Here is a 23,212-nt window from a genome sequence, read left to right on the forward strand (position 1 = left end):
GTAGCAAAATTCATTCAGTGTTGTCAAACACCTAACATGGAAATAGTATGATGGAAACACATTGTGAACACCACTGTTTGGTAATAGCTGTCCTCAGGCCCTGCTGCAGAACAAGTACATTTGTGTTCATAAATCTTCACAGTATCAAGCACCATAACATGTCCTCATAAATCTTTAATAGGGTAACAATGGTAATCTTTGTCTGTTTTACAGCCCTGAAGTATTGGCAAGACTGCATGAACATAAACAATGTATTCAATGTGGAGAATCCCTTCAACAAACTCCAGAGAACATTGTAAGCAAGGATACTCTGCTTAGAACAGCACCATGTAAAAGCAATATATGTGATACTTATGAGAAAACCTTCACTGATGACAAAGCTCTTCTAATCCATGAAAGGATTCACAATGTAGTGAAATCTCATGGATGGAAACAAGTTGGAAATGTTTTCACTCCATCTGGTACCTTTCACATTCATGAAACTTCTCACATTAGTGAGAAACCCTATGTATGTAAACAATGTGGGAAATTCTTCACTCATGTGTGGAACCTTCGATGTCATGAAAGAAATCACAGTGTAGAAAAACCCTATGAATGTAAGCACTGTGGGAAAGTCTTTAGTCAAGCCAATAACCTTCAAAGACATGAAAGAACTCACACTGGAGAGAAACCCTATGGATGTAAGCAGTGTGGAAAAGCCTTCACTCGTTCCAGTTGCCTTAAAAAACATGAAATTACTCACACTGGAGAGAAACCCTATGGATGTAAGCAATGTGGGAAAGCCTACACTGATTCAAGTACCCTACGTATGCATGAAAGAACTCACACTGGAGAGAAACCCTATGAATGTAAGCGATGTGGTAAAGCCTACATTTTTCCCAGTTCCCTTCGTATTCATGAAAGAACTCACACTGGAGAGAAACCCTATGCATGTAACAAATGTGGGAAATTCTTCACTTGTGTGAGTAACCTTCGATATCATGAGAGAACTCACAGTGGAGAAAAACCATATGGATGTAAACAATGTGGGAAAGTCTTTACTCATGCCTGTTATCTTCGAATACATGAAAGAATTCATACTGGAGAGAAACCCTATGGATGTAAGCAATGTGGGAAAGCCTACACTGATTCAAGTGCCCTTCGATGTCATAAAAGAAGTCACTCTGGAGAGAAACCCTATGAATGTAAGCAATGTGGTAAAGCCTACACTCTTTCCAGTTCTCTTCGTATTCATGAAAGAACTCACTCTGGAGAGAAACCATATGGATGTAAGCAGTGTGGGAAAGACTTCACTCGTTCCAGTTGCCTTAAAAAACATGAAATTATTCACTCTGGAGAGAAACCCTATGGATGTACGCAATGTGGGAAAGCCTACACTGATTCAAGTACCCTTTGTATTCATGAAAGAACTCACACTGGAGAGAAACCCTATGAATATAAGCAATGTGGGAAAGCCTCCACTTAATGCACTCACCTTCAAGCACACAGAAGAACTCACACACATGTGAAACCGTATAGATAAATGCAATGTGAGAATGTATTCACTTATTCTGGTCGCCTTTGAGTCCTGAAAGAATTCAAATTTTATGGGTACAACCAATGTGGCTAAAGTGTTCACATGCCCTATTACCCTTAAAATACATAAATGTACTTAGACTAGAGAAGAAAGCTATGGATATGAGCAATTTTTAGTGACATTATGCAGAGAAACTATAAATGTACGGAATGAGCAAAAACCTACATTCTAGCCAGTATCCTCCATACTCACTAAAGAATGCAAACAGGACAAACCCAGTGTATATAAGCAGTGTGGAAAACCTTCCTTAGTTCTAGTACCCTTCATGCACCTGAAAGAACTTATTATGTCAATAAACACTAGGGTCATGTCAAATATGATAAAATGTTCACACATCCTAGTCTCCTTCAACAACATGAAGGAACTCAGAAACACTATCAATGTAAGTAAGGTAGGAATGCCTTCATCTTTTGTCGTAATCTTTGACATGACACAATTCTTCTCTTATTCTCATTACCAAAAGAATACGTGTAAGATATCACACTACAGTGATATGAATGAATTCAGAAACACTATCAATGTAAGTACAGTAGAAATGCCTTCACCTTGCAGTAATCTTCTACACAACACAATTCACCTTGTAACAGAATGCTCTTCATGTGTGTAATGTGACTAAGCCTTCACACATTCCAGTGCTCCTTCAAAACATACAAAATTAAAATATGTATTGAAGTACTGAGGGAAAGAGTTTACTTAACCCTTCTTCCATTTACAACATGAAGGAACTCCATTCTTGCACTCATGACACTGCCCAGTTTATATAACTTTGTTTAGTAAAAGCATGCCATGTCACCTGCTTTCCTCTACAGATATGCTCAAATATGGTATGAAGAGAAAACTTGACTCCAAGCCTCTAGTCCATTTTCTCCTAGTTGCTTCAGAGCAGGGATCTGTGAACTATTTGCACAAGCTGATCTCCAACCATGATCCTCCTTTGCCACCCTCTCATGTACCAGGATTATAGGCCCAAGCCACTGGCAATTGGCTTAAACATTCTTAGAGATCTGTGGGACATGTATGTCTAAATTTTTTTCAAGAAACAGTCTATGCTTCTTATTCTGATGCCAGCCTATAATGGCAGCTGTATCAATAGACTTGCTTAATTGCTGGAAGGAGGTGCTTAAATATTTCTTTTATATGGGTCTGGAATTTTTGACTCAGGGCCTCATGCTTGCTAGCCAGGTTTTCCAACACTTCAGCCACTTTGGCAGCCCTTGTGTGTCTTTTTGATTGTGACTTTCAACATGTTCTACATTTTATATTGAGACAGGGACTTATTTAACTGGAGATGTATAATAGGAGTTTTGAACTTAGGATGTTCCAACCTCTGTTTTCCAAATCCTGGGATGAAAAATGTGAAATAATACTTGTGAAAGTGTTCAGATTTTATCTTTCTTGTTTCCCATTTCAGTGTGCATATTGTCCAAGACACAGACAAGAATAGAAAGCATTTTTTAAGTAAAAACTGAATTTGCTCTTTTCTCATTTTTAGATGTTTGTTGTTTTGGCCACCATTGTGTGATACCTGTTTTTTCAGGAGTCAATTTTCTCTTTAAATTTAAATCCACTGAAGACTCATTTGTTTTCCACTGGGGGCTGTTTGTTAATCTCTTTATTATTATATAGTATGTTTAATAGTATTGTTACAAGATTGTTATTAATATTAAACTATAGCTCACTTTGCATTTTTTTCTTTCTCTTGCCCTTCCTTTGTTTTGCTCTGTAGACACATGTGAACTTTAGTTCACAATCCTTCTGGTGGAACTACAATTTGGATCAGTTCCTTCCATTCTTTTATTTTTGTTTTTGCTGGCCCTGGGATTTGAACTCAGACCTTTTTTTGGTGCACAGATAGTGTACCATATGAGCTACCCCAGCAGCCTTTGTATGTGTAATAAGTACTTTTAAGATAAGGTCCCTCAAAGTATTTGCCCAAGCAAGCTTCAAAATATAATGCTACCGATTGCTCTTCTTCACCATCTAGGATTAAGTTGTGAGCTGTTGGTGCCCAGCTATGGGGATTTCCTTATTTGTCCACTCAATTCAAATGTCTTAAGGCATTTAGTCTACCTAGTATGCTTCATAAAGTGGATTTTGTTACATACTTTACACTGTGTGGCTGGAAGTAGAGAATTGTAAACACACCTGAGAATCAGGACAACTCAGAGTAAACACAATCAGTTATGCACACAAACCACCCCTTACCTTTGATAGGCAAACACTAGAAATAAGACAAAATAAATAGCTTAATTAAAATGCTTTCAGAAACTGCCAAGAGGAATATGGAGGAATGACAGCAAACAGCACATGTGCTTACACTTCTACACAAGATAAAGGGCAGATAAGGAGAGTGATAGGGACATTTGATGCCACATCTGGGTAAAAGAATTATCAAGAAAAGAAAACAGTTTAAGCAAGAATTTTACGTAGGAAGCACTGGGCAACTGAACACAGGGTAGTCGTACTGATCTGATGTGAGATTTGGGCAGGTTTGTTTATGTAATGCAAAGCAAAAAAATTAAAAAATCAAAGCTACACCCTGTAGCAAGAGAGGTGGAAGACTCTAGAAGGAATATTGCACTGGGTGTCCTGAGAACTCAAGCTTTTATTGTGGTTGGTACAGATGGGGATTTTCATTCCTGGAAAACTGGTCTCTGTGTGATTAACTCTCATAGTGTGAGCTAGATGCTGGTGGTTCAAGCTTGCAGTTCTAATTGTTAGGGTAAGTATTGGGCAGCCACCTTTGGATTGTGCCCTTCCTCATTACAGTTGGCTTACTGAAAACTACACCCAGCCCTAATGAATAACAAACATTCAACTTTAGCCAACTACTAGAAATTTCCCACCCAGCCTCATTAAAAGACCGCATTATCTCAGGAGTAGCAGAGGGCCAATGGAGGGTATTCCTGTCCAGTGACCTTCCTGGGAGTCCACCCTGGGAACTTGGACTTCTCCTACTGGCTATATCTGTCCCTAGGCTGCAAGCAGCTGTGGGCTTCTCTCTTGCTGGGGTCTGCCTCCAAAGAATTCTCACAGTAAAGCATGTGCTGAGGTATTGAGCCATCCCCATGCTTCTTTCAGTCTAGCATATCTATCTCCTCATTTATCTCTGCTTACCTTTCAGTCCAACATGCCTTTTTTCCTGTTAACAGTAGGTACTCAGGCAGAGACCAGAGTGATTACAGTTTGAAAGCCAGCCTGGATAATTAGTTCCTGAGGCCACAAGTTCAAATCAAGTGTGCCAAAAGAATACTTCTCAAAACTTCTTGTCATCAACATGTCCTAGGTGCTGGGTTTGAGGACATACTTGCTTGGATGATCGGGCTGAGGCTGAGTGTCCTGGGGTTTCAGGTCAGCAAGATTGCTGTATTGTTAATATTAGCTCTCTAGTCTACAATGTGATTCCTTATCAACAGACAAGCCATGGTTCTCAGCCATCAGATTTCCTAAATCCTTCATTAGTCCTCGTCAGAGATAATCCTGCTTCTTAGCCAAGAGAGTCTCACCATAACAGCCATAATTCCAACCTTTTTGCTATACAATGAAATAGAAGGTGAGTCTACTCCCATTTTTGGTCTGTAACTGAGTATGTGCCTTCTTACATGGGCTTTCCAACAAAATTTTAGTGGGATTAAGTGGTTTTTGCACATATTATTTTGGTAAGGCTTTGTCCATTTTCTTACACTGAGTGTGTAAACATTTTAAAAGGCATAGAGAAGTCAGAGAGACTTGTGGAAATGAGAAAGTCTAATTTTTGCTATTACTTAAAATTATTAGTTCCTTAAAAGTAGTTTATGGTATCATAAAAGAGTTGAGTATAAATTTGGTGACATAGGAATGAATTATGTGTTTCCTTTTATTCAGTTGAATAGGAATATATTTTCACCTTAAGTTTACTTCACTCACTACTTCTCTGACTTGATTAACATAAGAGAAAAAAACTGCACAGTGAAACAAGACATCTAACATTGACACAGATTTCATTTGTTCTCTGAATATCAGATTCACACCAAAGGTATCCTGATGCCAAAGAGGAATAAAAATTGAAAAGTATACTTAAAGGCATATTTTTTAGGTAACTGAGTCACAAACAGCTTTAGGCCACTCATGAAGGTAGCAATTATCTTAAGGCAGCATGGAAAATAGACTGCCCTGGGAACTACACTGAGGTGAATGGGGAAGTTATTGTCAAAATTTACTCCTGGGGAGAGGAGTGATCAGGAGTCATCACTGTCAAAATTTCTACAACCAAAACTAAAAGGGGAAGTGTCGAATGTATTTTAATATCACTACCACAACACTAGATACCGAGAACCACATGTAATATGTCTCAATCTAGTGATAGGAAATAGCCTAGGATAGGCAGGCAGGGGACTGAAGAAGCATAGATCCATGGCTAACCAGAAAAGGGCATCACAACACAAACATCTTTTGGATACAATAGGAAGGGAGTCACCTTGAAACGACACCCAAGGTTGGGCATTGCAACACACATCTTTAAGAAACATACAGAAATGTAGAAGGGAATTGCCTCTAAATGATGTCCTTAGTGCCAAACGTTTGTGACCAAGCCACCTAAGATTTTTTTTTTCAAAATCCACCTGTCACGAAGACCTATGCAAACATCCATCTATCAGAAGTCTCATGGGATTTCAACCGCTCAAATTGATCAGGAAACATTTTCACAAGGTGGAAATTTTATAGTGGATGATACTGGTCTCAGCAAACATTTTCACAGTGTGGAAAGACTGACTTTAATTAATTAAATGTTTATTTGTCAGGAATGTATTATAACTTAGGGCTTCTGCTGGCTTTGCAGGCTCTCTTCCTGTTGAACCCCATCCTCAGCCCAGATGTCTTCAATTTTTTTAAGTGTGGCACATAGCCTCAAGACACAGGAGAGTCTCATTTTGGCTTTGTGAAAGATGGAATTACTCCTGGTAGGATTTAGATGACTGGGTTCCCTGATGCAATCATTGTTGATCCAACACTCTGCTTTCTGGACATGCTGAGGCAAGGTTTGTGCCCACAGGTCCATGTAGCCTTGCCTCCATAGATTTTCTGACCGACTTTTGTGCTTTATATCATATGCACTTACCTCATATGCTTGAGATGTCACATATACCACTAGATGAACAGTTTTGGGTGTCTAAGCAGTACTTGCATATCTATGGACCCCCTAGACATTATTATCAAAAAGACTTTCCACAGCTACCTCAACCCAGCATATCCCCTGTACTTTCCTTAGTAGGGTCTGTGATGTTTCAGCCTCTGGTAGTTTTCTGACTAGGCCAAGGCTTTTGCAGTAGATGTGGGAGAATGTCATTATTTCCCAGCTCTTCTACTTTGTGGACCTAGCAAACTAATTAGCATTGATAACTTACCCTCAATATATATGAGTGTACTGCTCTCCCATCCCAAAATTTTCATTCAGATATATTTTTTCTGCCAGATATTATAGCTCATTACACTGCAGTTTTGTTTCATCAGGTCATAAGACATGGAAATAAATTCACTCAAGTTATTTGCCGCACAATACAAATGTCCCCAAATACATATATTTTGATAGTCTTCTAGTCACAGTTGAATTGAAATGTTAACTTTTCACACAGATGCAAAGAGAATTCCACAGTGTTCACAAGCACTTTCTGAGCCTCCATGAATAGATGAAATCAGGAACTACAAGGAGGAACAATGAGATATTATAAAATACAAAATATTTTCCTTAAAATTTCTGAGTATATTATTATTGCACTCTGATCTCTGACAGCTTGTAATGCTGACTGTAAGAATCCAGTTTTTTTCTTCTGATTCATTTATTCATGTTTTGATACAGGCATATACACATCCATATGGGCAAAAACCACATTCTTGATTTTCTTTTGTGGTTGTAGTTGGCTTTGAAGTTGGGTTTTCATCCTTGTAGGCAAGCACTGTAACATTAATTTTTTTTTTTTTTTGGGTACCGGGGTTTGGTACCCACACCTTCAGTCTTTCTAACAGCCCTTTTCTATGATGGGTTTTTTTGAAACAGTATATTGAAAACTATTTTCCGAGCGTTTCTTCCAGCATTGACCCTCCTAATCTCTACCTCCTGAGTAGCTAGAATTACAGGTGTGAGTTACCAGCACACAATTTGCATCCTCAGATTTTAAGTGGAGAAAAAAAATGATTCTATATGAGCCTGTGAACAAAGTTTTTTAATTCAAAAATTGGTAGAATATCACAGATGGCAGCACTGACACATACTGTGTGGGACTCAGTCCACCAATGAAAATATGGGTCTCTGTGCTATGAAATCATAAAGAATGTCAAAACAGTAACAACAGATCATTAACACAAATTCATGTCTTGTATCTACTTAGAGGTGTCTTCCTATTCACTTGTTCCCTCTCTCAAACATGTAAAACAAATTAACCCAAACAGTAGAAAGAACTTCAGGTAGATGGGCTTCAGTGTCATGCATGAATCATGGTACAAATTAAATGTCTCAAACAAGGTTTCCACAAAGCGTCTTTCCTCTTAGAAAAAGCAACTGCTTCTTGCATTTTTCCAGGAGTCTTCGTTCTAAAGACTTTGGTTGTACCAATAACCTGTGATATTCCACCTGACTCTTCTTTTTAGCTTAGAATTCATTCAGGAAAGTAAAAGCATCATGTTTTACACACAGAGTCAGAAGCTATAGGTAGATAAAAGTATTCCACACTGAATGACACATTGAAGTTCAAATCCTAAGAGCTCAGTACACCTGGGCACCTCCCCTTATTTTATCATTTGGTATCACAGAAGTTAAGTTTCTCAAGTACCTCTTTGCAAGAGCTGGTGTAAAACATGGGTCCACTTTGCAGGGAGAAAAGTTTTGCTAAAACTCCAAAAGTCAAGAATCCTGCAAATTTCAAATTTGGAAACTAGTTTGCAAAATTTTAATTCAAACAATTTTTTAAAATATATACAAATATTTATACCATGCAGAAATCGCTTACATCATCTTAGTAACACTTTCAGGCAGCAACGCTATCTTATATACTCATTTGCCATGTACATGTGTATCTTAATACACACATTAAGTACCACAGTCTTAAACTCAATGCAAGTTTATACCATGATTAACAGGTCTACAAGGATTGACAAGTTCAAACAGTGTAAAAAGTGTTCAGAGACATTAAAGAAATAGTACTTATTGTTAAAGCACATATAACAGTTCTTTCTAAATGTAAAACAAGGCTAGTTCCTGGTCCCAAGAATATCAAGGTAGCAATCTACCTGGCATTAGTCCCAAATTTTACAAAGGAAATAAAATATACTTGACTTTTAGTTGAACTTGGATCTTTCAAGGTAATTTGAAGTGATATTTAGCTCTGTAAATCATGTCCATTCTGAAAGTGCATCCCTTACTCCATTCCTTTCTCCTACAGCAAATACAAAACCTCAATTTTCATTTCTAAAAATTGACAAGCCCTCAGACCCACTTTCTTAAGACCACCTGACCTTAACATTCATTCCTATAAAACTGACAAACAATCTGAGAACAGTAACAGTTATGTGTGTGTGGTGGGGGTGGGAATAAGTCTCCATTCCACTCCAAGAGCAACCATTTATGAATGTGGATGTATATTTCTAAAAGGTCTGGCATTAAGGAGATTCTTGGAAATTCATAGATTTAGTGGCAGCACTAAGAATCAGAGGACTTAATTCCTGATTACTCTTATCTCAGGAAACCCAGAACTCACCTGAGAGAATGGGGATAGAGGTTGCACTGTACTGTGATGCTCCTTACCCACACAAACTTCATAAATAAGCATAGAGGACCCAGTGAATACCCTGCATCACCACACAGATGGGGAGTCTCAGTTTTTACGTATGGATCTTTTCAGAGGGGACTGTGGGCCAGGACAAAGTCACCTCTCACAGGTAGAAGACAGGATAGGACAATTTTCCTGACCCCCTGCCTGGCCACCTCCCCTGCAGGATTCACAGCACCAGTGAGTGGCATCAAAAGTGGGATCAATTCACACATTGATAAGATGACTGTGGCCCTATTTGCCCAACTGCAGAGCCTGGCCATGGATGTTTACTCTCCCTGTGTAAGATCATTTCTTAAAAGCCTGTTGGCTTTAGTAAGTTCTTGAGGTCTGGCTCAAGTGACTCCATATGGATTGTGAAGCTATCCCCTCTTGTCTCCAAACTGTCTGTGAAGAGCCTCCTCTGAATTTTTCCCTTTAACTTTTCCCCAAAAATACATACTCAATACCCTTCTATATCTTTCCTACTTCTTGATTTGTTGATTTTGTAACTTGTATTTTTTAAATGACTTTATAAGAATTTTAAATTAAATAAAATTATTTTTCCAATTACCCTTATATTTTTACTGTGCAGACCCATGAAGAAAGGCAATTTACTTTCTTCAAAAAACTGTTTATTTGTAAGTAACTTTAAGGCACTTTTGTTAATATATCTAGCTATAAAAGAATTGAATGTAAATTAAACTCATGACAAAGTGAAACAAATTGTTACTGTCCACAAAAAATGCCTGTATTTTAATTAGACCTGTTTTTCTTTAAAGTACCAGTAGAAGAAGTACTGGAGAGGAGAAAAGAAACCTTTCATTTCTTGGCATTAACCCAATCATGAGAATCATCCTAAAGATGTACAAGCACATGCATATGCAGGAAAGTTTTAAATTAGCCATTTCATAAGTATCAATTTAAGCATGCACAGAGTTCAAGAACATGTAAAAATTAAGCATCTCCAAGTAAAATGATCCCTTATTTTAAAATTATTAGGAACAGATTGAGATGTTTCCTGTGCTGTTCTTTTAGGACTCATTTTGGCAGCTTGATATCTAAAGCAAGAGTCAATTGTAGGAATGTGCTTTCGATATGTTTCCGTCTCCAATAAGACTGTTGCCATAGCTATCAGATTTTTGTATCTAATAAGTTAATCATACAACAGACATACAGAAAACTCAGCCAATGACACACTATACAACTACACTTTGAGTACACTCAAAGATATTGAAGGCTTTACATTTACTGCTTGAGGGTTTTTTTTTTAATGCTAATAATAGTTTACCTTGGGCTACAGTAGGTTTGTTATTAGGCAAACTGTTAAAGTAGATTTGGGGAGCCTAATCTTGGGTGTAGAGTTGGTATCCCATATACTTGCCTGGATAAAGGATATAGGATGTGCAAATCCACCATTTTAGTTCACAGTAACAATTTTTTAATTAGAATTTGTATGACCGGCTGAAAAAAGGGCAGACTCATCTCCATTGAACTGGTGATAGAAATCATGGATAAGGTAGAGTGATTTAACTCCTGAAGAGTTAATTTTAGGCAAGGGGCCTGGTGAAAAAAAATCCAAATGCCTTACTGAATCCATAGCAGAACTCAGGAAGGTTGTACTTTTGCCATTTAGCTTGCCATAACCTAGGAAACAGATTTTAATTTAAACACACGGGGCACTTTTAGATATAGAATTGATATTCTGTCTTTGGTCTTTCCAGACAGTGTGCAAGTGAGGCTGAGATTGTGGGTCCATAATCCCAACCCTATTGTACCTTGGCCAACAGAATGAGCCAGCCTAGGGTCACCACCTGCAGCAACCTGGATATGGCCTGTTCCCTCTCCTGGTCTTGACATATCTGCAGTGAACAATAGCCTTTCTCAAAAGCAAGTATTAAAGGAGAAAAACTGTTAAAGTGTTCAGGTACATTTAGAGGCTTAGCGTTAGGTGGAAGACCAGGAGAGAGCTCCAGGTGGGAGCTACAGAAAAGTAGCTCCCATCATCACAACCAGATGTCATTTAGATTTGCAATTGATTTTATGTTTGCAGTTCTGGGACCATGTGTCACTGAAGAGGATGAGAGAACTGATAGTGTGACTTGACCAGGAATTTTCTTTCCATTTCATTTTTGTCCATTTCTTTCTCTGTTGTCCTCACCCAGATTGCCAGTCTGTGAGAGGAGACATGTGCAGGCCATAGAGTACAAGGGGTAAAAGGAAATGTCCATCATGGCTGAGAAAGATTTAGAGACAAGTTAAACATTTTTTATATCTTGTGAAATGAGGAAAGGATGACAAAGATGAGTTGAAGTCAGAGAAGGTGGTTTTCAGTGGAAGACAGAAAAATGTGGAGGAGGGAGTATTTTTGTTTAGGAGGAGAACAGAGAAAGGGAGAGACTGAAGCATAGATAAACAGGGACCTTGATATCAGGAAACCTGCAATCATGTTCGATAGCATTGGTAGTTTTTGAGATTGTGATGAATTTGGAAATAGAAAGGGGCCTGTTTGGGCCAATGTCTAATTTATATTGGGGTGAAATCACTTTGCAATACAAAATTAGCCATTTCAGTTTAATGGTCTTTGTGAACTCCAAAGTCTGAAGGCTTTGAGGAGACATGACAATGGACTGCCCTAAGGGCCTTGGATAATTTTGGCCCATTTTTTGTGGATTGGAAATAGAGTGTCAGAAATTGAGACATGTCCATTAGGTCCAAAGATCCAATATTGAGACAAAATATGGGACTTAATGTCCAAAACCAGGACAAATCCTGTGGGACCTAGACTGAGATTGAGGGGTGGTAGGTAATCCCTGCAGTGGCCCTAATTGCTTGGATAGACATATCATAGGGCAGGAGCTACCCCACTGCCAGCTGCTAGCCTATCTTGTGCATGTATGTGGACATTTTCTAGGTGTCCCCAGAAAACAGCAGGAGAAACCACCCAGTTGGTGGACAAAGGGATTCTCTCCTGCAGCAGAGCATTGTTGTGGTGCACAGTCAGATATCCTGGGTCGGACTGCAGAGACACCTGAATGGAAGGACAAACAAGCCAAAATGTGAAGGACAGTGTTGGGCAGAGGTCCAGTGATGATGGCCTATGGAAAGAAAGGAAAGGGTGGGAGAGTAGTGAAAAAAAAGGGGGGGAGACAGTGGGGATGAGGGAGGAAGATTTCAGCTTCTGCAGGCCATGTAAGAGAGAACCTGGGAAAACCTGCTGCTGTTCACTGCTTTCCAAATTGTGAGAGTGCAGAGCTGGGAGTTGAACCTACACAATTACCTCAAGTTTTGGCACCATATGTTGGAAATGAAAGAACAGCATGGAATGAATAGGTGGGAAATGCCTCATATGCCAGCACAGGGTTTATTGTGGAGAAGTGGCCCTGTGGAGAGTGACCTCACCAAAAGAGCTGAAGCCCATTGCAGCTTACAGACTGGGGGTAGATAAAGGAGGTAGGTAGAGGAGACCCAAGAAGGTCACTGGATGGGATAATCCTCAATAACCCTCTGACCCTTCTGAGATAATGGCTTACAGGTAAGTTATGGTTTATGGTGGATGTCTGTTTTTCTTTATGGCTGGGTGGAGATTTTTTAATAAATAAACTTTAAGGGGGAAGGGAACCAGTTACTATCTGACTTCCTTTTGTTCACCCTAACAGAATGTAGAAAGAATGTTTACTTGCTTCTTCCATACTTGCACTCACAGAACACATTTACTCAAGGTCATTGCAATGTCAGCCATAGACCAGATGATCATGGCTTATGAAAAATATTTGGAAAGTTACACACGGAGTATGGATAAAGTTGGGGGAACATAATAATGTTCCTGCACTCCTTTGAAGGCACATTGTTATTAGAAATGCATTTAGATTACTGGTAAAAGGATTTTGATGTGTTCAGGAAATAACATAACCATACATTTTAAAAACACTTGATATCCTGTGTAGAGAGAAAATGTGTTAATATAATTAATTGCTGCAATAAAGAACCACAGCTGGCTAAGTGTCTCAAATAGTGTAATGCTTGCCTACTAATCACAAGGGTTTGTGTTCACTCCAGTGTACCAACAAAAGTAAATGAATAAATAAATAAATAAATAAATAAATAATGGATTTCAGTATGACTGTAGAAACAGCTTAATACACAATACATCATTTTCTAAATTTATTGTTGGAATTAAAGATCCTCTGGTGTTGAAACAGACACATGAGCAGAGATGTGTGCCCAAAATGGCCGACAGTGGCTTCTCCTTACATCCCTGGCACAGTTGTACCTGCCACTTACCTGGCATTTGTCCAGGTCACAAGTTCACAGTCTTTCTCAATTGGCTAAAAGGTTTGAGGATAGGTTAGGGTACATGGTTTGGTGGGCAATCTTTGTGGGCAATGCAGCAAGTCACTTAAGATGGTGACCTGAGGAATTTTAAGTAACCTAAGAGGGTGACATATGATTTGATAGACAAGATCATTTTTCTTACAATTTCCCCCCTGTCTTAATTCAAATTCATTTTGGAGCTCTTACATTCCTGTGTTTCTAATAGCAACAAATTATTTGGGTAGGGTAGTAGTGATTTTTTGGTGAGAGCTGTCTCAATTGATCACTGCATTAGTCCTCGGCCACAAGGCATTATGCAACATCCTGCTAAAATTAAAATTCTGGACAATATGACTTAGGGAGGTTGAGATGGAGGTCATCCAACCCTTTCATCTTCCAAATCATTTTCCATACATCAGTGAAGGGATCATTTATATGTGAAATTAAGCTAGTTCATTGGATAAGGTAGTTCATCTCTGTATGGCCTTAGTAATTGTTCCAGTGGGGACTGTATTATTTGATATATATGTGCAACACGAAATTCCAATCACTATGCAAACTCCTCCCTTTTCAGCCAATATCAAGTCTAATGCTAGCCAGTTCTCCTAAGCCATCTGACTAGTTGGTCCCAATTGTTCTGCTATTCTTTTGATAGTGTCCCTGATATAGATAGCAAACATTTGTTGGTCATAAAATAGCAGGAAAGAGGGCCAGAAGAGAAAGAGACAGGCTATGTTCTGATAATGAGGCAGGAGGAAGGGATCGCAAAGCAAAGATAAAACTTAAAAAATTGAAATGTGAAGAAGGTCACAGCACTGGGGAAATGAAATAGCCAATAAAGTCACATACAGCTATCTATGGGTTTAGTTTTGCCTTTTGCTTCTGTCACCAGCTTGCAAAGATATTTAAGGTAAGACCTCTTTGTTCTCGGGGCTCAGACTTTGAACATGAGTCCACTCGGTCTGTGCTAGCACAATGAAACGTTCCTTCTAAACTGCTTCACTGTCCCGTATCTCAGCTGAGATTCCCACAACAATAACAAATATAATTAATCCAATCAACATTTTCATTAATGGTGGAACACCAAAAGAGTTTTGATTCAAATCTTGCTGCAATTTAATTCTGGGACACATCCCCAGAGATCTGAGTAACAGGAGAAGTGATCCCCTTCCTAGTAGAGTGCCAGGACCAAATACCAGTCTCCAGCCATAGCCCTTAGCAGGCCAGGCCACCTAACTGGTACCTACCCAGCTAAGCTTGGGGATTCATTGTTGTTAAGCAGAACCTACTGTTCAGAGTGGAGCCTGCTTCTGATAGGAAATGGGTTCCAGAATATTCTTAGAGAATTCCATACTCACTTTCCCAAGTGGATAGCCTATGATCTCAGAGAAGTGGTTCAGAGGCCAGACCAGGTGAGGACTCACTGTGCTAGGAGGAAAGGCCTGGCTTTGGTATTTTGCATTGTCTCTGATTTAGACATCCAGACTCATCATATCCTACTTGGAGAAATCCAGGCAAAACAGAGTTATATATCAAGAAACTTTAATATAAGCGAGGGAGGAAATTACAAGGGGCCCTGTAATCTCTGTCAGAAAGTAGAGGAGCAGCAAGCAGAGCAGATGACTGGAGTTTCAGTTTCAAAAAATTTAAGGGGGACAGTTTTGGGCTTTGAACTCAGAGTGTCACTCTTGCTCTACCTTTTGAGCCATTATGCCAGCATTTTTGTCTGTAGGATATTTTCGAGTTAGGGTCCACAAACTATTTGACTGCAATCCTCCTGATCTCTGCCTCATAAGTAGCTAGGATTAATTACCTGATTAAACCACTATAGACTAGCAAATACTTTTAAATCCCTGGTAAACTCTGAGAGGGGAAATGTTTGGGCAGTTTCTGATGGCCAATGGGAAATGAAGGATTAGTTTTGTGCCTCCAAGTAGGCTCACATTTCAGTCCACCATGTGAACATTCTGAGCATATTTGCAATTGAACAGAACTTTGAAATTTTTTTCCAGCTAGGCATTGCTGACTAAGGCTTTAATTTAAGCTACCTAAGAACGAGAGTCAGGAGGATTGAGGTTAGAAGCCCAGCAAATTATTCATGAGACTCTAGAAAAAAACCTATCACAAAAAAACGGCTAAGATAGTGGCTGAAGTGGAAGAATAACTGTATATCAGGGGCAGGCCCTCAGTTGAAACCACAGTGCTGCCCCCCAAAGTAAAACAAAACAAAAATGAACCAAACCACTACTTATGATAAATAATACAGGAGTAATATCCATGCATCTGACTATACTAACTCATTATTTACTGTGATTAACCCTGACTTCTTTTCTATGCTAGAAAAAGAGCCTGGAACCAACCCTTCCCATTATTCCATTCATAACCTCAAACATTCCTGCACACCCTTTTCAAATGCCAATTTTTTGCTTCAAAAATCATGTGGTGTAATTAGTGAAAATAATTTTACAATGACTGGTAAATAGGTTTAAAGTGAATTTTGATAAATCTCAGCCTAAGTCCGAAAAACACATTTTAGTGTCACAATAGACCAAGATGAACCAAGCAATGGTGACTCAGGGTTGTAATCTTAGGTACTTGTGAGACTGAGATGAGTGTACCAGTCAAGACTGGCCTATGGAGATAGTGTGCAAGATTTCATCTTGAAAACAAGCAGTGAAAAATGGACTGAACCTGTGGTTCTAGCTGTTCAGCACCGTCTTTGCAAATGCCCCTGAGTTCATAGTCCAGTCCCCAAAATAAAGCAGGCAAACAAAGAAACAATTCCAAAGTGATCACAGGAGAAAACTAATTTTTGCCAAACTTTATGTCTGTCTTATCCCAATTTCTTTCTCCTCTATTCTCTTGAAGAGTACAAATCCTCTTTACCTTGAGATTCCTGTATACCTTACTTTTGGTGTTTCCCCATAGAGTAATATTCTTGATGTCATGTTCTAAGTTTATTAGCTTTTCGTCATAAGATGATGTTTAGAAACAATTTTTGCACAATTACCAGTTAAGTAAGGAAGGGCAAAAATTGCCCCCTCCACTCCAAAGCCAGCACATGCACATGTGGATCTGAATTTCCAATGAGTCTGGCAATGGGTGGGATCCATGGGAATTAAGGGATTTTCTGGCAGTGCTGAGAAGCATTGGCTTGAAGGGACAGGACATAGAATTTAATCCATGCTTCCCATGAACCTTAAGGACTCAAAAGGAAACCAAGTTCCAGAAGAGAGAAAGGAGATATGGGGACACTGTGCAGCACTGCCTCATCCTGGCACAAAGTCCATAAGTAGCCAGCAGTGTTCCATGACACAGCACAGTCACCTCACAGTCAGAGAGACAAGGGTTTGCATTCACAGCAGCCCTGGAAGGGCGGCAGGCTAGAATGAAGTTGCCCCATGTGGACCAAGGACAACAGGGCATCCCCATACTGCAGGCAGTAGGGCACCTAAAGCCCCAACAGTGGGATCAGGTCCCACACTGTCAGCTCTAGGTGACAGGGACTTGGGCAGCACCACTCCAGCCTACCCGATACGTACAGATGCCCAGCCACACCCTCACAGTTTCCTGCTTCTAATGTGTCCAGGTGACCTCCCTGCAGTATTGCAGTCAGTAGAAATCACATAGCTGCTCTAGCTGAGTAGCCTGAGAACTCTCTCAGCAGCAGAGAGCAAATATGGCGAATATGTTGTAGTTAAAGTGGACTTGCTGTCACTGGTGCCCTCATGGGATGATTGGTGCATTTGATTAACCTGCTGCTCTGATTGGCTAATGCATACAGGGCCCACCCCCCAAGACTTGAGTGACAAGAAGGAGATCCTAAAGCTGATTAAGTGAACTCAAATGACTGAATCCCTTAGCAGTCCTGCCAGATTCTTCCTCTTTACATAGAGACCTGTCTCAGTTTGAGTGGGAGTGGAAATTGCTGCAAAACTTGTCCCTGTCCTCCAGATCAGGCACTTCCTTTTTGTCATGCCCATTGAGATCTTGCATATTCCTGCTGAACTTGAGACAACAAGTCTGCTCAGGGAACTTCAGACTAAATGTTCCCTGTTGAAAACTCATGGCAGTTAAGGAGGAGATACACAGGAATGCTAGGACGCAGGAAGTCAATGTAGGTTTGATGCTCTAACTCTAGATATCAGAATGAAGCAGATAGGCAGGACTTTCTCACAGCTTATATTTCAATCTAACAATTTTCAGCCAAGAAATTAAAACACAGAAGAACATGAAATAAAACAGTAATTTCATGCATGGAGAAAATGTATTTTCATGGCAATTATATTTCATAAAAGATTTAAGAGAAAAGGAGGTATGGCTGAAGCAGTAGGTGCCTGTTGTGCAACAATGAAATAAAGCTCTGTAAAGAAACATATGTATAATTAGTTCTTCATCTAGCCAAATTGGATGAGCGTTTCTGTAAACTTTGGTGGTAGTCACAGTAGTGTTTTTGTTTGGGCAAGGAGGAAATTTTAGTCATCATGGTGGCTTTGGTGTCACCCATGGTGGTGGTTAGTATAATGGCAGAGGGGGTGGCTACAATGAATTTGGTAATGAAGGATGCAATTTTAGGAGTGGTAAGACACTATGTCAAATTTAGCAGTTATAACAATAAATTTTCACAGTTTGGGCCCATGTGTGGTAGAAAGTTAGAGGCAGAAATGCTGGCCCTGATGGTGCTTGAGGTCAATATTTTGGAAAATCAGGAAACCAAGGTGGCTATGGCAGTTCTAGATATAGCAGGCACAATGGCAGAGGCTGAATATTCTAGTTATTGCCCAAACCAAATTTTAGCAGGAGAGGAGAGCCAGAGAAGGAAGAAAGAAGCTACATTTACTACAGATTCATAAACTCAGCCTATTAAAGGGTCTTCTAGCAGAACCCTACTGCTAGAAGAAACACATGGTGTAGTTTCCCATTTCTTTTTCACCATTTGGGGATGAATTCAGGACACTGCATGCTCAGTCTACACTTTACCACTTGAACCACAAAGCCAGTCCAGAAGACACATTTTAGGCAATACTCATGTGAATGAATAAAAACTTGGAGGACTGTATTTGTGACTTACTGTATAACAGATTCTTTAGTTTCTAACTTTGGAAAGTGTGAAGTGTTCCAATGAAGTTGTTTATGTGAACTTTTATTGTGCACACATGCTATCCATTGCTGCTCTCCATCTTCCAACCTTCTTCTAGACTCTCATGACTATCCTTGATTTCAGATATGTGCCAACATTCCTGCCTCCCCATATCACAATGAAATGCACATGTATATCAATATATCTCCCCATCACATTTACATGCATGTGAGTATGCATATGCAAAGGGCTTGCGACCAAACTTGGGAATCCTGTGTTTTGGGGGGGTAGAACTGGGGTTTGAACTGAGAGTGTCATACTTGCTAGGCAGGTGTTCTTAACACCCGAGGCAGTCCTCCAGCCCTTGTTTTCTGATCAATTGTTTTGAGGTAGGGTCTTATGAACAATTTGATTGGTGCTGGCTTTGAAGCACATCCTCCTGATCTCTGCCTCTTGAGTACCTAAGATTACAACAATGAGGCACTGGGACTGGGATTTGTTTGGTTTTTGTGTTACAAAGACTGAGCAAGAGCTCAATAATTTTTTATTGTCCTGGTGTTTGAGCTCAGGAGTTCATGCTTGCCAAGCAGGCACTGTACCACTTGAGCCACATTGACAGATGGAGCTCACTATTTATCCCAGATGGCCTTGTATTTCAACCTCTCTGCCCCAGCCTACAAATACCTGATTACAGGATGGCCACACCATACCTCACTTAACATTAGGGTTTCTGATCAACAAAACATATTCTGGGTAAAGTTAAGAGGTAGATGGAATACTGGAGAAACATGTATGCACTGTCCAAATCTGATATGACAATAATATATACAAACGAAGAAATCAGTTAAATTTACAATAGGCACCTGTCTTCAAAAAGAAATATTTACAAGATAGAGCAGATAATTTAGAAAAAGTTCCCTTGGCAAGTGAAAGAAGAATGAAAAGAATGGAGGAATAAAGAAAGAATAAGTAGGAAGAAGAAAGAAAGAAAGGAAGCAAAGAAGAGATGAACAGCAGAAACAAGAAACAGCAATTGAAGCCAGGCATGGAGGGACAAGACTTCAACTCAGCACTTGGAAAGGATTAATCATGAAGATCATAATGTCCAGGTCAGAGCTGGTGGCAGTGGCTCATGCCTGTCATCATAGCTAGTTAGTAGCTAGAGATCAAGAGGCTTGAGGTTCAAAACCAGCCCAGCCAAATAGTTTCCAAGACACTATGTTGAAACTATCCAACACAACAATGGTCTGTTGGAGTAGATGAAGTTTTAGAGCCAGAGCTATCATGCATGAGTCCTGAGTTCAAATCCCATTGCCACCAAAAAAAAGAAGTGTTCAAAATCAATCTGGACTTCACAACAATGGCAAGATGCACCTACAACAAAGTTTCTCAATTTCAGCACTAGGAACATTAAGGGCTTGATATTTAATTGTGGACAATGTCCTGACCACTGCATAATGTGTGACAATGTCCTTAGTATTCATCCACTGGATGTCATTAAATCTACTGCCTCCTTCATGTCATGACAACAGAAAATCTCTCCATGGCACACACACACATATTCCCTAGGGATGAGAATCAGCTGGCAGAAAGAATTACATGGTAGATTTCCAGAATACCAATTGTTAGGCCCTGAGTTCAAACCCCAGAACGACAACAACAATAAATCCTACAATAATTTTAAAGGAATACATCACAGGCAATTGTGACCCAGAGAAAGGAAAAGAAATCCTATAGGATGCAGACACAAAATATCCTCCTGATTAACAAGACAGATGTTTTAAAATACCTCAGATCAGAATCTTGTTTCTTCAGGAAATTAAGCACTACTTCTGTGATTGCAATTTTTGGAAGCTTCACCTGTTTTCTTACAAACCTACACAAATATAATATGAAATAAGAATCATTACTGACAACTCAGATAAAATAAGCTGTTTTCATTAAATGTGAAATAACAATGAACATAGGAGACTGTGGCACATGTCCTTACAAATAGATCTATTTCAACATGTCATAACATCTAGTTGGATGAGTACAATTCTCTTATTTCCACAACAGACCTGAAATTACCAAACATCAACTAGTTACAAAGTATATTAGGTGCATTAAGTTACTAACAGCATTTAAAATCATTGGAAAAAGAAATTGGTATCAAATGCTGGATGCTAGTGACTCACTCCTGTTATCCTAGCTTCTCAGGAGGCAGAGATCAAGTAGTTCATGAGCCTGTACCTCAAGAATACTCAACATAAAAAAGGGCTGCTGAAGTGGATCAAGTTTTGAGTACCTGCCCAGGAAGCATAAGGCCTTGAGTGTAACTTCACTACCACCAATAAAAATATATAAATAAGAAGAAGGTGATTCTTTGAACCACAAGCACAGGTCCAAACTTGTAATTCCATCAGCTGGATCATGGGGACATGTTGGAGTCCTCTACATAGCAAGAATAACTCTTTGAAATGAATCAAAGAATAAAAGGAAGAAGACAGATCGAAGGAAAAAGAATACAAAGTGATTAATTGTCTAATCTTAATTAACAAGGTTGAAACTATATTGTTAAGGATACTATACTATAAAAAAGAGTTTTACAAGTTGCCTGACAGATCCTAGGGGTAGCTCCAAATACCAATGACCATGGTCAAAAATATGTGGGAGAGACTGTGAGGACAGAGCAAACCAGTGCAGGACATTGTCCTTGGGAGTTTGTGAAAGATGTCATCTTCTGATGGGCATTTGGGTGACTGCAGTGGAATGGACATTGGAGGAGTAGTTGAGGATTGCCTGGAGGAGCCTCAAAATTTTTCCTGATGGACACTGTGCTCCAGACTGGTCAGTGAGCAGGGAGTGCAACAGAAAGCTGTGACCAGTTTGCCAGTCCAAATCCCTGCTCTCAGCTGTATTTTGAGCAGTCTGTCAATAAATTCCCCTCCTTGTCTAAGCAAAAAAATAAAAAATAAATGAAAGACAAAGAGAAAAAAGGAAAATAGATTTACAAATAGATCTCAGACAAAAGGAACTCAGCCTTCACTGGGCTTTAATATAAACAGAAAACTGATTCATAACAGAACAGGCATCATACAATACTGATTAAATACAAAATCTCTTTAACCCACAAAGGAAGGACAAACCCAGTTTCTGCATGAAAACATGCATTCTATTCTCTGTCATTGATAATGATCAAATTGCATTTGAAAACAGGAAAAACAAAATCTGACCATTTTCACAGCTATAGTGTCACATGCCTATAATCCCACCATTTGGTTTTGTTGTTTTGTTGGTAACATAAGGAAGGTAATTACAGCAGTTACTCCATTTTCAATGAGAGAGGTACATTAGCAACAAACATATGAAAGGGGCATGATCAACAATAGGGTTCTCACAACAAGAACAATCCTCTAACCAAAATAACAAAATGCAGCTGCAAGATGGGGCCCCAGGGTTTGGGTGAGCTGACCAGACTTTCATGGAATGCTCAGTTTGATAAGGAGAGGACCACAGAGGTGGCTAAGTTCAGTAAGAAGCTGACTCATTGTCAATTAATCACAAATTTCATGAAAATGTCAAATAGTTAGACCCAAGGCAGTTAATGCTCTATATCATTGCCTAGACTTCAGCCATTGTTTGACTTAGTATTTTCACTAACTCTCACCTCTCAGTGTGCTTTTCTGTCTTTCAATAAACTTTGTGGTTTCTTTACTCTTAACTCCTGGTCTATGGCATGAATTGCTTTAATTCTTAACTGCTTGTCCAGCATCTTCTATAATGATTTCACCAGGATACAACTAAGGGAACAACAATTTAAGTTTGAAGACTTGACTTCAAACCACAATATAGTAAGAAGATAAATAAATAAATAAATAAAAACTATAACTTAAAATAATATCAGGGGTGATGAACACAAACAAGATATAATTGAACTGAAATCCTACTTAATACAAGACATTAAATGAATTATGTCATTCCAATTTTTGACGAACCACACAATAAATAAGCAAATATAAAGGAAAGATCAAATGATAACTTTATATGCCATCATATTTTCCTAAATACATTTTATATCATCCAAGAACCCTTAGAAGAATTTTTTCCAATTCTGTACAAAAGTTTATGAAACTTGCATCCTAAGACATCATTCTGTCATTAATCTCTTAGACACAAATAATGACAAAACATCCTAACTACTGAAGTAAACTGCAATTTCACAGAATAAAGATTCTATAAATGGAACAAAATGAAAGCCACTCAAAGAAGCAGCCTGTTTAACACACATTCCATAAGAAGAATATTATACACATTTTGCAACGTAGAGACCACTGTCTCTGAGCAAATGCAGCCCCTGGTGGCTCACTTCAGGAAGGGAATGAGGGGAACATACAAAACCAGGAAATTTCACTCCGGGACTTCTACACACCATGTTTCCCAGCTTCCACTATGAAATGGATCACTACTACACAGATTCAT

The 23,212-nt window shown here is 39.1% G+C and overlaps 1 protein-coding gene across 1 annotated transcript in view; it reads left to right on the forward strand.

Annotated features, from left to right (window-relative positions):
* The window catches only part of LOC109674487 (uncharacterized), a 50,904-nt gene extending 42,014 nt beyond the window's left edge, over positions 1-8,890 (forward strand). The window contains 1 exon segment of the mRNA XM_020151438.2: positions 214-8,890. Coding sequence (XP_020007027.2) covers positions 214-1,522 — 1,309 coding nt within the window. The 3' untranslated portion in view covers positions 1,523-8,890.
* Positions 8,891-23,212: the final 14,322 nt, after the last annotated feature.

The sequence above is a fragment of the Castor canadensis genome, chromosome 14, assembly GCF_047511655.1.
Source record: "Castor canadensis chromosome 14, mCasCan1.hap1v2, whole genome shotgun sequence".
Classification (NCBI taxonomy): domain Eukaryota; kingdom Metazoa; phylum Chordata; class Mammalia; order Rodentia; family Castoridae; genus Castor; species Castor canadensis.